This window comes from Hyperolius riggenbachi, chromosome 2, assembly GCF_040937935.1.
Source record: "Hyperolius riggenbachi isolate aHypRig1 chromosome 2, aHypRig1.pri, whole genome shotgun sequence".
NCBI classification, from domain to species: domain Eukaryota; kingdom Metazoa; phylum Chordata; class Amphibia; order Anura; family Hyperoliidae; genus Hyperolius; species Hyperolius riggenbachi.
The window spans coordinates 453,960,132-453,976,171 of NC_090647.1; the positions used below are offsets into that span (position 1 = coordinate 453,960,132).

The 16,040-nt window shown below is 41.9% G+C and overlaps 1 protein-coding gene across 2 annotated transcripts in view; it reads left to right on the forward strand.

Moving 5' to 3' along the window:
* The window catches only part of SERPINF1 (serpin family F member 1), an 88,918-nt gene that overhangs the window by 49,872 nt on the left and 23,006 nt on the right, over positions 1 to 16,040 (forward strand). For both annotated transcript variants that reach the window (XM_068270074.1, XM_068270075.1), the window contains exons 5-6: positions 3,905 to 4,108; positions 7,421 to 7,563. In XM_068270074.1, the coding sequence (XP_068126175.1) occupies positions 3,905 to 4,108; positions 7,421 to 7,563 (347 nt within the window). The remainder of the gene's footprint in view (positions 1 to 3,904; positions 4,109 to 7,420; positions 7,564 to 16,040) is intronic.

The following is a 16,040-nucleotide window of genomic DNA, read 5'->3' on the forward strand; positions in this document are numbered from 1 at the left end:
GTCATAGCTGAGGGGACCTTGTCCAGAACGGCAGCCACAGCCCAGTAAAGCCCTTCCCTCCCTCCCTGATGTGCTGCCCTGGACCAGGTCCCCTCGGCTACAGAATGGCAGCCCCAGCCCAGTAAAGCCCTTCCCTCCTTCCCTCTGCAGATTTGCGAACGGAGCATTACAGCACAGGATACTCACCGACTTCTGACTTGGCAGCCATAACTTCTTTCTTCAGCAGCGCCTGGTTCCTCTGTTTGACAACGGCGGCTCATGTCATGTGACGCGGACGTGCGTGCATCACATGACAAGAGCTGTCGTTGCTATGGAGAGGAAGCTGGACACTGCTGAGGAAAAACGTTAACGCGGGCACGTCAGAAGCCGGTAAGTTTCTTCTGCTGTAATACAGTAATGCTCCACTCGCGACTCTGCAGAGGGAGGGGGCGAAGGGGAGGGGGACACATTGCGCGGCCTAACTAGACCTTATATTCGGAGGATGTCTTATATTTCAAGCTTGCTTAAAATATAAGACCTGTCTTTTTTTCCGGAGATGTTTTATTTTAGGGGAAAGACAGTAGTATTCAGGAAACATTTTACCTCAGGCAAACCTAAAGTTAACTCTTCTGTCTTTAAGTCAACTCTTCAATCCTTAAAATAACTCCAGAATTCTGAAGTTAAAGACAGGCTGTTATTTTTTTTGCTCATCTCACAGGTTTGAGCCAGAGATTTTCACTCCAAAATGCTGGTTGGGCCCTGTAGCAATAAATCTAAAATCAGTGGAAATCTGAAGGGTGTCCTTATTGCCATCTCCAGCAGGTCCAAAACTATTGTAAGGATCCCTCTTGTAGCGTGTTCTGTCCGTTGCAGTGGAGCTGCAAACAGACAGTTGTGGCTTATCTGCTTGCATTTGGTTGTGCATTCACAATAAGTCTCATTGGCCTCACTTCACTAAGCTTATCTCCTGTCTTTAATAACGTTTCTATAGTTATCACCATGGTGACGAAGCATGTAGTATACAGGAAACATTTTACCTCAGGCAAACCTATTCTGTCTTTAAGTTAACTCCTAAATCCTTAAAATAACTCCAGTTAAAGACAGGCTGTTTATTAACTGCGTGTGAAAATAGCTACAGAGGAGGTAACTTACGGAATGAAGAGATAAGATAACTCTCTCACTGTGTGGAGGTAAGTTTTCTCTTGCCTTATTATCTCCAGCATGATCTTAGTGAATTGAGGCCATTATGCCCAATTGATGATTTAACCGATTTCGGGCTAAAATCGGTCGAATGTATCAATCGAGCAAGGTGGAAAACCGGGTGTGTGGCGGTATCAGGACAAGCGATGTCACACACACACCACGTGTTATCCCCGCCTCTTCCTGCCTCCTGAGCCTCAGAAATGGATTGTAAAGCTGTGCATCATAGTAATGGACCACTTAGAAGGCACAAGATCCAGAAAAAAACATATTTTACATATTAGAGTGGCAGGATTGAGGCCCCTTGGATACTCAATAAGGTATCTGAATATGCATGCAGGTAGTATAGGTGATACTCGAAAAATTAGAATATTGTGCAAAAGTCCATTTATTTCAGTAAATCAACTTAAGGCTCCCTGCCTACTGAATGCGATTCCGATTTTTAATCATTTTTTTACATCTGATTCCGATTTTTAAACATTACTGCATGCTGCGTTTCCCCCCAGTTTTTCTGTTAATTGCATTCAGGGAAAATCGGAATTGCAAATCGGAATCGAATCGCAAAACGGATTTGCTGTGTGCAGGGAGCCTAAAGGGGGAAACTAATATATGAAATAGGAACCCTTAGCAAGTGTTTTGGATTAATTAGCTTGGATTAATTAGCTGATTACAGTCTGACATTTTGGTATCCGGTACCGGTGGGGATCGCCTGATGCCGGATACATGTGCTTGCCGGTTGCTTGAACCACCAAAATAGTGCCAAACTCCCCCCTGAAATACTTACTGAGGCTCCAGCGATGTGTGGCAGTCTCAGTCTATCTCCCCGCGGGCTCGGAGCAGCATTCTGGCTTCCCCAGTGCACTGAAGCCGGAGTGTCAGCTGACCCACATCGGGTCATGTGACACTCTGGCTTCCGTATACAGATGCCAGAAGTTGCTAGGAGCCCGTGGGGAGAGGGAGGGAGGCTGCCACACATCGCTGGAGCCTCAGTAAGTATTTCGAAGCCTGCCAGTACCCACTGAAAGCCCCCCAAAAGAGGTCCCCTTTATCTGTTAGGCATGCCGGTTAGTTAAGACTTCCGGTTGTCTGAAACGGGGACTTTGCTGTATTCTAATTGTCTGAGATTTAGATTTTGGGGTTTTCATAAGCTGTAAGCCATATTCATCAAAATTATAGCAAATAAATGCTTGAAATAAAAATATCTATATTTGCATGTAATGAGTCTATTTCATATACTAGTTTCACCTTTTAAGTTGAATTATTTAAATAATTGGACTTTTGCACGACATTCTAATTTTTCAAGTTTCATCTGTATAAAACGTAATACGTGTACACAGGATCACTATAAAGATGGCAATCTGCAGAAATAACAGCAACTTACTGAAAGCCTAAGCATCACAAGGTTTATAAGACTGACACTAACTATAAATGATCACCACTTTTATAAAAGTTTGCCTGGTTCCTGTAATAAATAGTTTAGTAAATATATATCTATAATTTGAGAATTGCAGTATTTATAAAAGGTCGACCAGTATGACTGCCACTTTACAGATCACCATGTTTGCCACTTTAAAGAAACACTGTAGTGAATCCAAGGCCAGCTTTATACTTTTTGCGCCCCTCGGCCAACTTTCTTGTTGCTCCCCTTTCATTAGCAGAAGCACCCCCCATTCCATGTGTATCCTCCCATTTCATGTGTATCATCCATCTCTCTTTCATGCACAGCTCCCTTGGGCAGCAACACCACTCTTCTCAATGTTTCACTTTCCATTTGCAGCCAACTTTTTCACGTACAACTCCTTTTCCAGATCCAGCTGCCCCCTAGGGCTGTTGCTGCCCAAGGGACAGGCCTTTCCTCTTTGTTTCTCAGCTTAAAAAATTGATTTGCAGCTGCACTGTGGATTGAGGATGGCATCTTCTCTCTGGGGAGCAGATGTTTGCAACTTCCAATTCAACATGCCAATCCGTTAAGTTACAGGGTAATTGCGGAAGGTGGATTGCTGAGAGTTTTTCAATGCGCATATGTGGACAAGCTCTTTGTAGCTGTAAAGGAGAATTCCATGTAGTAACATTAGGCAGTTAGGAAGGCTTCACACTTATCAAGACAAGACAAATATATATTATTGGATATATATTGCCCTTTTCTCTTGGTGGACTAAAAGCGCCAGAGCTGCAGCCACTAGGGCATGCTCAGAAGGCAGTGGCAGTATTAGGGAGTCTGTCCCAAGGTCTCCTTACTGAATAGGTGCTGGTTTACTGAACAGGAAGTGCTGAGAATCGAACCCAGGTCTCCTGTGTCAGAGCCCTTCACCCTTACACAATCCACCCATTAAAATTTGTATTAAAATGTGCATACGAATGTGCAAAAATGTGTTTGCCACAATTCTATTGTCTGCTAAATCTTTAAATTTGCATTTACATTTTAGTATATGCAAAAAAATTACATTTTTCAGCATAAATGTGCACTTCTCATGCTAATTCTCCTAAACTTTCATTAGCTGCAGTGAAAAAACAAATGCATGCAAAAATTTGCATATGGATGTAAATTTTAACGCAAAAAAAGTTCAGTTTTTCATAAGTGTGAACCCTTGTCATAGGAATAGCATTTTGACTGCACAAAACATGGGCATTTATTGGAATATACAATTTATATGTGAGGGTTGTTACCACTGTATTATCTATTCATGTATCTGGAAGTTCATACATTCCCATTATACTTTTTCAGGGCTGAGGTTGCGGCAAGAATTCGTGAGCCAGATGGAGAAGTTCTATGGGTACAAGCCTCGGGTCCTGTCCGGAAACACCCGCCTTGATCTTTCAGAAGCCAATGATTTTGTACAGAAAAGAACCGATGGCAAATTGGTGAAAGCTTTCAAGGAAGTTCCTTCAGGCGTTAGCGTCCTCCTGCTTGGAGCTGCTTATTTCAAAGGTATCAAGGAAAAAAAGGAAATGTTCAGTAACAGTGACATGACTTCAATGTGTGATCTGCTTATTTTAGTCGCTTGTGAATTTTTATTAGCCACTCTAAAAGCTAAAGTGTGATGTCACTTTAGCCAATGAGATAGTGGTTTCCTTAAATGTGGCCCAATCTAACCAACATATGGGAAGTTAGGTGATGATGTCACATTTAAGGTCAACTTAGTAGATCCAATATCTACGTTATCATTATTATGCAGTTATATAGTACTGACATCTTCTGCAACAATATCCAGAGTACACAGTCTGCTCCTCAGAGGATCTCACAATAGAATCCCTAATCATATACTAATGTCTCTGTCATAGTCCTAAGGTGCCCAGCCCATTAACGCTACAATTTGTGGTGATCAGATTATTCAGATGATATTGTGTGAAAACAGAGAAGCTGGTGGGCCAAAATGATCCTGAACAATGGCATTATCAATTGTTTCCTCAAACATTTTTTTATTGGGTTGTTGGAACTTATTGGTTTAGATAAGATCACAAGTGTACCTGAGCCAAAGCTTGGTTCGTAAAGTGAATGCTTACCTAAGCAGAGGAAAGCCTCTGGATCCTGTGTAGAGGCTTCACATGCCGTCCTCCAGTCCCCCTCGCTAAACACCCCCTAAAGATTAGAACAGTGCACGAGCGGCGGCTCCGTGCTACTATACAAGCATGGCTGTGCTTGTGCCAGGAAAGGAGAGCGACCCCACGTGCAGCAGGGTGTCGGGCAGTGGCAAAGGACCAAAGGACAGCATGACGCCTCTGAAGGATGCAGATGATTTCCTCTCCTTAGGTTTGTATTTAGTATTTGCTTTTTGAAGTTTTTTTTATGGCTCAGGGTTCTTTTTAATGCTGTGGATCTATTAAATGCAATCTTTTATTTCTAGGTAGCAAGAGTATAGTTTGCTAGAGGGACCCCCATTATAGGTTGCCAGATGTGCCCCTCAGTGTAGGTAGCCTGAATTTGCCCCCAGTATAGGTAGCAAGAAGGGCCCCGGATTAGCCCCCAGTAGAGGTAGCCACAATAACCCCCAGTATATGTAGCCCCCGTATAGGTAGCCAGTTGAGCCCCAAGTATAGGTAGCCTCCCAAGTATAGGTAGCCAGATTAGCTCCCCAATCATAGGTAGTCAGATTAGCCAACTAAGTATAGGTAGTCCCCCCATATGCAGAGTAGCGAGGAGGAGGGGTGGACAGCTGAGGATGGAGAGTACAGAAAGAGGACCAGGAAGGCTCTATGGGAGCCAGAGCCTTCCCTCTCAATAAGTATCTCACTTTTTTCAGGTTCGCTTTACATTTGCTTGAAACTGAAGAGTGGCAGCACAGATTTTAAGCCTGACAATTAGTTGTGAGCTCTAGTGAAAATAAAAACATGTGATACAGTAGAATCCCTTTATAGCAAACTCCAGGGGATCAGGGAAAGTAGTTTACTATATCAGAATTGGTCATATATTGTATATTTCTACAGACACATTTGCTGGGACCTGAGAACAGAGTTTACTATAAACAGAGGTTTACTATAACAAGATTAGTAGTAGGTTATTGGATTTCTGCCTGGCTACAATAAAATCAGTACTATCCCAATTTTGTAACTAGCGTTGTACTTTAAAGAGACTCTGAAGCGTCATAAAATACGTCTTTTTATGTCAGAATCCTCTTCAGTAGCCTCAGCCATGATGATTCGCCGCATCCCCACGGCCATACAAAGTCTTTATCCCCCCTGAAATGTCCCAGGCAGAATACCTTGTTACTTCCTGGAGGAGGCAGAGCTTTGGGATGTAGCTCTGCCTCCGGTCCATTCAATCACCGCTGATCGCCACCTCTCCCTGCCCCTCTCAGTCTTCTTTCACTGAGAGCGGTGGGGAGAGGCGGCGATCAGCGATGATTGAATGGACTGGAGGCAGAGCTACATCCCAAAGCTCTGCCTCCCCAGGCAGCAAATTCTGCGACTTTGAAAGTTGTAGGATTTTGTCCCGGGATTTGGGGGGATAAAGACCTCGTACAGCCACGGGGATACGGCGAATCATCGTGGCTGAGACTACTGAAGAGGATTCTGACATAAGAAGACATATTTTATGATGCTTCAGAGTCTCTTTAAGCAATATCACAGGCCTGTCCTGCAGTTCATTCAGAGGTTAGGTGACACTTATTGGCATGCTATGCTAAAGACAGTTAATCATAAGCGAAGCCAAGCAAAGCCAGCACGCCATAGGCCGTAATAGAAATTAAGGTTATAGAAATTTTGAGCACCTTCAAAAGACGGAGCACAAATTACTTTAAAAACAGGCAGCTGAATTACATCTTACTCCTTAAGGCCATGGTGGCCAGGAGGAGGAATAGTAATTAACGCCGCTGGAGCAGGGTGAGACGTTTTTCGGCTTTACCCTGTGCCCAAATTTCCTGGCGGCTTAAAGGGATACTGTAGGGGGGTCAGGGGAAAATGAGTTGAACTTACCCGGGGCTTCTAACGGTCCCCCGCAGACATCCTGTGTTGGCGCAGCCACTCACCGATGCTCCGGCCCTGCCTCCGGTTCACTTCTGGAATTTCAGACTTTAAAGTCTGAAAACCACTGCGCCTGCGTTGCTGTGTCCTCGATCACGCTGATGTCATCAAGAGCACACAGCGCAGGCCCAGTATGGTCTGTGTCTGCGCAGTACACTCCTGGTGACATCAGCGGGAGCGAGGACACAAGCGTGCAGGCGCAGTGGTTTTTTGACTTTAAAGTCAGAAATTCCAGAAGTGAACTGGAGGCGGGGCCGGAGCATCAGTGAGTGGCTGCGCCAACACAGGATGTCTGCGGGGGACCATTAGAAGCCCCGGGTAAGTTCAGCTAATTTTCCTCCGACCCCCCTACAGTATCCCTTTAATTATATGTACACATCATGAGGTGCACACAAGTTTCAACAGCACACAAAATGCACATATTATGGCGTATATAAGGTTGTGGAGTTGTGTAGCTAATATGTTGTAAGTAAGTCATCTATCAACAATGTAAAATAATCTATTATCATGTAGTAGTTGTAATTTTTGCTACAACGTGTCATTAATAAACCGCAATTGTCTCCAGTTAGTTTACAAAAATGCCAGTTGGCGGTGTTAATTATTTTTAGCGATAAGAGTTCGTTATTATGATGGCAGATTATTCTGCAATTAAAAACAAATTAATGGTTTGATGGAGTTAAGAGTGTAATGCTTAAAAATAGCTCATCTCTCTCTAAACAACATGCTGTTTAATGGCGTTTTGGGTGAGAAAGCTTCTAACACATTTTGGATTTCATCACAGGTCAGTGGGTACACAAATTTAATCCCCGTGAAACCATCCAGCGTGAATTCCACACAGATGAGCAAACATCTGTCTCGATTCCAATGATGACAGTCGGCAGCATCCCTGTGAGATACGGCCTAGACACCGACTTTAACTGCAGGGTGAGAAAAGTCTCTTCTCTTTTCGAAGTGCATCTGGGAGTCATACGTGAAGTTCTAGCTCTGCATCAGCCTCTTTCCTACTTAAATCCTGCTGTTAGCTTCCAATGAATGTGTGTACGCTAGACCAGACACTTGTGTCCTGTCCTTCAGATACTCCCTTTAGCTCGTTTCTGGCTCAATGAAACAAAGAGACCATCCATCATAAAACTGGACCATGTCCTTTGTACCTCACTCAGGAGGCTCTGCATACAACTTGTTTCCATCTCTGACAGCCTCCTAATGGACCAGCTTCATCCTCATAAAAATGCAAGGATATCCTCTGAAAATATATTTGTCTAAATGTTGTCGCGTTAAAATAGAAAGAGACAAATTATATAGCTCCTTCGGTAAACACATTATCTCAGGCTGTTATTATCAAGTTGGATCTGCTATGTCAGATTTACATAATAGAGCTACTGAGCTGCTGTCAGGAGTTAAGGAAGGCAATTGGAACAGAATAGAAAATGTGTCCATGGGTATAAGCAAAACTAATTGGGTTCAGGTCAGACCTTTCTGCAAAACCAAGTACATTATAAATCTGGGATCAGTTTATTTGTTTGTCTATTTGTTCAACGATAATGTATATAATGAATAAAACTGGTTTGCACGTAAACTGAGTCCCTCCCCCCCCTCTATTTTATCTGAGAGAATGAAAATAGAAAACTGTTATAAACCGAGGAGGTGTTAGGCTCAGTTCTTACTTGCACTAGACCAGCAGGAGCGGACAGTGTAGTGTTAGCAATAGTCCGCTGTGGTCCGGCTGTAGCCCGAGGCAGATGTGTTACCCCCATAAGCTATATGAGGAACACATCCGCCTGCCCATGATTATCGCGGACTTCACAGAAGTGCAGCCATTTTATCAGAATGGATTCCATGGATCTTTTGCAGAGTAAAATAAGAGCCATTCACTGTCATTTTTGCGATGAGAGGAGTACAGATTAAAAAAAAAGTTTTTATTAATAAAACAAGAAAAAAATACCTTAGACAAAGAAAGTTATTTGAGTTGGACACACAGTCACTAACAAGCAGGACAAAGAAGCTGCTCGCTAAGAGGGGAGACAGTCACACCTATAACATGGGGGGTGGGGAATTCAAAAAGCTTTATTTATCTCAGGTATCTGCTCATTTTCTTAAATTAGTTATTTTAGTAGTTGGCACCAATTGGCAAAATATCTGTACTAAAATAAAGTTTACTTTGAATTTTTTTTTGCTATCTGCAAAAATATTCAGTATTTTGGTGCAGTTTTATCAATTAAAAAACTATGTAACATTACCAAAAAAAATATAAAGAAAAGTAAACATGTTATACAGTACCGGAAATGGTTGCATATTAAAGGACAACCGAGGTGATATGTGACATGATGAGAAAGATATGTATATGTACAGTGCCTAGCATACAAATAACTAGGTCTTGTTCCTTTTTTTCTTTCTCTGCCTGAAAAAGTTAAACATCAGGTATGCAAGTGACAGTTTCTGTCTGGGTCGGGACTGGGTCGGACTATGGCATAACTCTCACTGATAAGTAATTACAGCCATAAAACACTTTCCTGTCAGTAAATGTCTTCTGAGAGCAGGAAAGAGATAAAAAGGGTCAATAATTCATAGATTTGAGCTCTAACATACATCAATTAAGGTGTCATTGAGTACAGATAATGAAACAGTAAAAACTGAAAAACTAGATTTAAATATGAAATAAAACTGGGGGATATCTAAAAAAAGTCATTTTTAGGAGACTGAGGATAGATACAATTGTTTTTCTCATCAGTTTATTTTCACCTCGGATGTCTTTAAGTGCTTGACTCTACAACAGATTTTTAATGCTCTATGAAAATAAGGTCTTCATTAACTCATCAATCAATCAATCAATCAATCAATCAATCACACAATGGGAATAAAAAAAAAGGTGAAAGTACTATAGCTACTCTACTTCTCCCCTTTGCCCTCCTTTTAATGCAATATCCAACCAACAGGCTCTCAAATGGGTCCACTATGGCAAAAGCAAATAGCTAAATAAATAAAAATTCACATCTGCCATGTGCCATCTGACTTCCAGGGGAAAATAATAATTTTGTGAATTGACTTTAACATACATTTCACTATGCCATTTGGTGTTTAATTAAAACATTTACATTAATAACTGATATTCACCAAATGGTAAATTAAGCTAGCAGACACACAATCACAAGGTGTGATTAAATAGGACATGGCACTGTGACACCACCAGCTCTGGCTATCAGCAGGAGATAGGCACCCCAGCAGAGCTGCCATCTATTTGAACTTAATTTTAGCCAGGCATGCGTGGGAAGGAAATACATACTCAGAAGGTTTGTAACGCCACCTGGTGGTCTTATGCCTTACAACAACTCTGAATTATTATTGATTTACTGTATAAAGTGCCACCAATTCTGTGGTGCTGTACAAGGTAGTATATAATATTCGTACATACAGGAAGTGTGTTTTAGGTTATCTAGCAAGGCGTACAACTTGGCCAGAGGTTAAAGGGGGAATGGCCTAGGTTAGAGCCTATGCTTGTCGGAAAGAGTGAGTTTTAAAGGGGGAGTTTAAAGATTTAAAAGGTTGGAGAGTGATGGATGTGTTGTGGCAGGGCATTCCAGAGGTGGGGTGAAGCTCATGTGAAATCCTGTATATTTGCATGCGAGGAGGTAATTCTAGAGGAGGACAAAAGAAGGCAGTGCATATCTGAGATTGCAGTTGGGTTGGTATCTGGAAACTAGTGAGGAGATGTGCAGGGGAGAGAGATTGTGGAAAGCTTTGAAGGTTAGTGTCAAGAGTTTGAAATGGAACCTCACATTAATTGGCAGCCATTGAAGAGCTTGGCAGAGAGGAGCAGTGGAGGAAGAGCGGGAAGAGAGATGAATGGGACAAGCAGACGAGTTCAGAACAGATTGGAGCAGTGCCAATCTGTTAGTTGGTAGTCCACAAAGCAGTATATTACAATAGTCCAAACAAAATATTATAAGAGGAAGTATTAACATTTTAGTTGTGTCCTGTGTGAGAAAAAAGTCAGATGTGAGATGTATTTTTGAGTTGGAGATGACAGGAGCTGATTAGGGAGTGAATGTGAGGAATAAAAGAGAGAGGAGTCAAATATTACCCCTTATCATTGTGCTTTGGGAACTGACGTTATAGGGGTGTTAACTTATTAACATTTATTATTATATCAGGCAGAGAGGTGGACAGAGATGGTGAAAAATGATTATTATTTCTGTTTTGCTCATATTAAGTTTTAAGAAGCAAGAGGTCATAAAAGAGGATATAGCAGACAAGCAGTCAGGAGGTAGTTAAGGTCTGGGGCAGAGGGGTATAGTTGAGTATCATCTGCACATAAGTGGTATTGAAACCTAAATGAGTTGATTAAATTGCCAAGACTGTGGATGTTGATGGAAAAGAGAAGGGGGCCAAGGACAGAGCCTTGAGGCACCCCCACTGACAGTGGATGTGGCAAAGAGATCTGATCCGAGTAAAGGTGGCCACTAATGGTCCACTTTCTAGTGAAAAATCGTTAAGGTGGCCACTAACAGTCCAATTTCTAGTGAAAAATTGTTAGAACAATCAGAAATTCTGGTCGGACGAAAAATCGTTCACTACACCATCAACTAACCAATCATTGCTTCCGATCTATCACGACTAACAAGAAAATCCAAATTTTGGGTCGACGAAAATTTAATCGGACGATTGTTTTTATAATCGTTCGTTATTGATTGTGCCCATCAACTGAGATTATTTATAACCAATCCGATCGCTCAAACGATTTTTCGCTAGAAATTGGACTGTTAGTGGCCACCTTTAGAGCGATCAGAAATTCTGATCGGACGAAAAATTGTTCACTACACCATCAACTAACCAATCATTGCTTCCTATCTATCACGACCAACAAGAAAATCTAAATTTTGGTTCGACGAAAATTCAATCGGACGATTTTTTTTATAATCGTTCATTATTGATTGTGCCCATCAACTGAGATTATTTACAACCAATCCGATCAGAATTTCTGATCGCTCGAACGATTTTTCGCTAAAAATTGGACCGTTAGTGGCCACCTTAAGAGACTGTGAAAGACCTTCCAGAGAGATAGGAAGAGATCCAGGAGAGAGTGAGGCCCTTTATGCCTAAATATGAAACTATAAGATCCCATACAAAATTCAAACTCTGAGTTTAAAGTAAACTTTAAGCGAGGGAGATGTGGCTGCAATATTTATTTCCTTAAAGAGAACCCGAGGTGTGTTTAAAGAATGTTATCTGCATACAGAGGCTGGATCTGCCTAAACAGCCCAGCCTCTGTTGCTATCTCAAACCCCCCTAAGGTCCCCCTGCACTCTGAAATCCCCTATAAATCACAGCCGTGCTGTGAGGCTGTGTTTACATCTGTAGTGTCAGTCTCGGCTGCTCCCCCGCCTCCTGCATAGCTCCGGTCCCTGCCCCCATCCCTACCCTCCAATCAGCTGGAGGGAAGGGATGCAGGCGGGGACCGGAGTTCTGCAGGAGGCGGGGAGAGCAGCAGACTGACACTATAGAGATAAACACAGCCAGCTCTGACAAGCTGTTTGTCAGCAGCGTGGCTGTGATTTATGAGGGATTGCAGAGTGCAGGGGGGACCTTAGGGGGGTTTGGGATGGCAACAGAGGCTGGGCTGTATAGGCAGATCCAGCCTCTGTATGCAGATAACATTCTTCAAACCCACCTCGGGTTCTCTTTAAAGAGACACTGAAGCGAAAAAAAAATATGATATAATAAATTGGTTGTGTAGTATGGATAATTACTAGAACATTAGTAGCAAAGAAAATATTCTAATATTTTTATTTTCAGTTATATAGTGTTTTTTATAACATTGCATCATTCTCTAATATTTGCAGCTTACACACTACTCAGCATTCTAAATGATTTTACAGAGCAGGCCTGTGAACTATTGACCTGTCCTCTGCAGAGTAAAGGAAAATACAGTGATTGACAGTTGAAATAACAAGCTTCAGAAAACAGAGCTCTCTGTGAAGTTGAAAGTTGTGGAGCTCAATGGCTCTTTTGCATAGATAACAACTGGAGTTTCTTAACTCTTCCTGAACTGGAAACAATATTAGACTTATGTCTCTGCTCCTAATGTCTTATTTCTTAGCTGTACTACTCATACAAATCATTATATCATAATTTTTTTTGCTTCAGTGTCTCTTTAAACAATACCAACTGCCTGGCAGTCCTGCCGATCTCTTTAGCATATGGCTAATCCAGTCAGAGCACATGATCTGCATGCTTGTTCACGGTCTAGGACTAAAAGTATTAGAAGCAGAGGAACAGTAGAACAGCCAGGTAACTAGCATTGTTTAGAAGGAAATAATTATGCCAGCCTCCATATTCATGTCACTTCGGATATGCTTTAGAGGTGACATTTATATGGAGGCTGCTATATTTATTTCCTTTTAGGCTACTTACACACCAAGACGTGTTTTAGGGGACGTTATGGTCGCATAACGTGCCCCTAACGCAACGCATGGTGGTGTTGAAGTTGGACGTCAGATTGAGCTGCGTTATGCAGCTCTCAAAGCAGCCGCTCCAGGTTAGTGATAGGAAGTCCATATCTTTTTAAGGATTCGGATCATTTGAATCGGATCATTGAAAAGATCCGGATCTTTGAACCGAATCATTTGAATCATTTTACTAGGGAAGCAGACTGGGTGAAATGACTAGCAGGACAGGACTTTCCCTGCACTGTACATTCTGTATGTTCCTGTTTCTTCCACTGTGAACCGAATCTTTCATTGCGATGATCCGGATAATTCGACTAACAAAAAAGATACGGATTAAATGAACGATTCGTTCATGATCCGGACAACACTACAGTCCTACCAGGAGTCTCTGCAGTGCAGTGAATATTAATTAGCCATGTGGCTGGCCATGGAGGAGGAGGGGAGACCTCCTCTTCCAACATTACTGAGCATGTGCAAACAGTCTAACGCTGCTTAGCCCAGTGTAACGTACAGCATGCAGCACTTTGTTTAAACGTGCTGCGTTACTATGTAACGCAACGTGGGCACTGTGAACAGCACAATTGATTTTACAGTGATGTGAGTTAGGCTGCGTTACTGGCTGCTGTAACGTGGGACTTTAACGTCCCACTGTGAAACCAGCCTTAAACAATACCAGTTGCCTGGCACTCCTGTTGCCCAGTAGTGTCTGAGTCACAACCCTGAGACAAGCACATGGCTAATCCAGTCAATCTTGATTTAGAGCACCTGATCTGCATGCTTGTCCAGGGTCTATGGCTAAAAATATTAGAGACACAGAATCAGGGGGGCAGCCAGGTAACTTGTATTGTTTAAAACAAAATAAACATGGAAGAGTCCATATCACTCTCACTAACGAATTATAGTTTTACGAACGATTCTTCATATGAACAATCGGAAATTATTGTTTGGGACATTAATGGACAAAAATCTCCTAACCAATCCGATCAGATTTATGGGAACGATCGGATCAATTTCTTTAATCTGGCCAGATTGGTTAGGAGATTTTTGTCTGTTAGTGGTCCCAAACGACCATTTCCGATCGTTCACAGGAATAATTGTTCAAAACAATCATTTGGCAAATTGTATCGTTATTGGCCACCTTAGCTATCATTCAGCTATTCCTGTAGTTTTCCTCTAAAGCTCTTTGTTGATCTTACAACTGTTGTGGTCTTGGCACCTTTGTATGAATAGATTAATCCAGAAGTATATTAAAAACCCAATGCATTCTACATCAGCAAATCTTCAGCATTTCCTCTGTGTATACTAGTTATACTGCTGGAAGGGAAGAAGAACCACACATAACTTATTTGAATTTACTGAGGAATAAATGATCTGGTTTCTTAGTAATTCAATGATTATTGCTAAAATATGCACCAGGCAGTAACTCTCTGGACAGCTCTTTATGCAGCTCAAAAATGAACCCAATATTTTTATTTTTGTACAAAATCATTTTGTATCGCCAGAGGCTGCGCAAAATATTTTGTAGGCCTTTATCTTACATCTGCTAAGCAGTAAATAAGATGGGGGCCTCTGCCTGGTCGGCAAATCACAAAGCAAGCAGAAAAATAAATTAGCGCTTGACATACATTTATTGGGAAAGATAAAATGAAGCATAATATAAACTCGGAGTCTGGTGATTTTACAACTATATACAGAAACAATGCAGAGCAAAGGCGATGTAAGCTTATTGCTCTAACAGCTGAAGTCATGCAAAATAGAAGAAAAACCCTGACCTTATACACCTGAAGGTGGCCACACACGATACAATAAAATGATCCAATTTTACGGCAATTTGATAAATATGATCTATCGAAAAAATCGAAAGCTTTTTTTTTGCATTCGACTGAAAAATCTGATCTGATTTGCCCCCTTTTTTTCTTATTTTATTGATCCGCAATGCTGGAAATTTTTCTTACATTTTTCTAAAGATTGTATGGTGTGTGTTTGTCAATTTATTAACTACTTGCTGACTGCTCCACACCAATTGGCGACAGCAGTGTGGCAGCCCCAGGACCGCTCCACACCTATTGGCGTTAACGGCCTTCTATGAGGCTAGCAGGAGAGCGCGTGCAGGCTGCGCGCATCTCCTGCTTGGAAGGTCCGCTCCGCTCTGCCTTCAGTCTCCCAGCGGCGATCACCGCTCAGAGACTGTTAGACGGCAAAACTGCCGTCTAATAGGGTAGTACAGCACTGCGATCTAAGGCAGCGTTGTACTGGGGACAGCCGTGTGACAGCCCTGGGGGACACAGAAGCGATCGGCGGTGATAAGTTGAAGCCTATTACAGCCGATCACTGTGATAGGCTGGCGGGGGGAGAGAGAGAAGGGAGGTAAAAATATTAAAGAAACAGGCGTTTTTATTTAAAAAAAAAAAACTGTAAAAAAAAATAAAATTATGGGAACGATCAGACCCCACCAACAGAGAGCTCTGTTGGTGGGGAGAAAAGGGGGGGGGGAGTGCGGGGGAATCACTTGTGTGCTGAGTTGTGTGGCCCTGCAACGAGCCCTTAAAGCTGCAGTGGCTTATTTAATTAACAATGGCCTGGTCACTGGCAATTTTTTCAGTTTCCAATCATTTTTATTATTATTATTATTATTGATTTATAAAGCGCCAACATATTCCGTGGGGCTGTACAAAGTAAGAAACAAACATGGGGTACATAATAATACAGACAATGGTGTACACCAATATACAAGATACATAATTAGTGACAAAATACAAAGAATGATACAAAAACAAATTATAGAATTGGTAATGACAGTGATAAAATTAACATGATGAATAAAATGTATAATGGTTACCAAGACACAAAAGGGGGAGAGAGCCCTGCCCTTGCGAGCTTACAATCTAAAGGTAAGGAAGGGGGGGGGGGGGGGACAGGAGGAGGGGTAGTATGCAGCAAATATATAGAGGCTTTGTG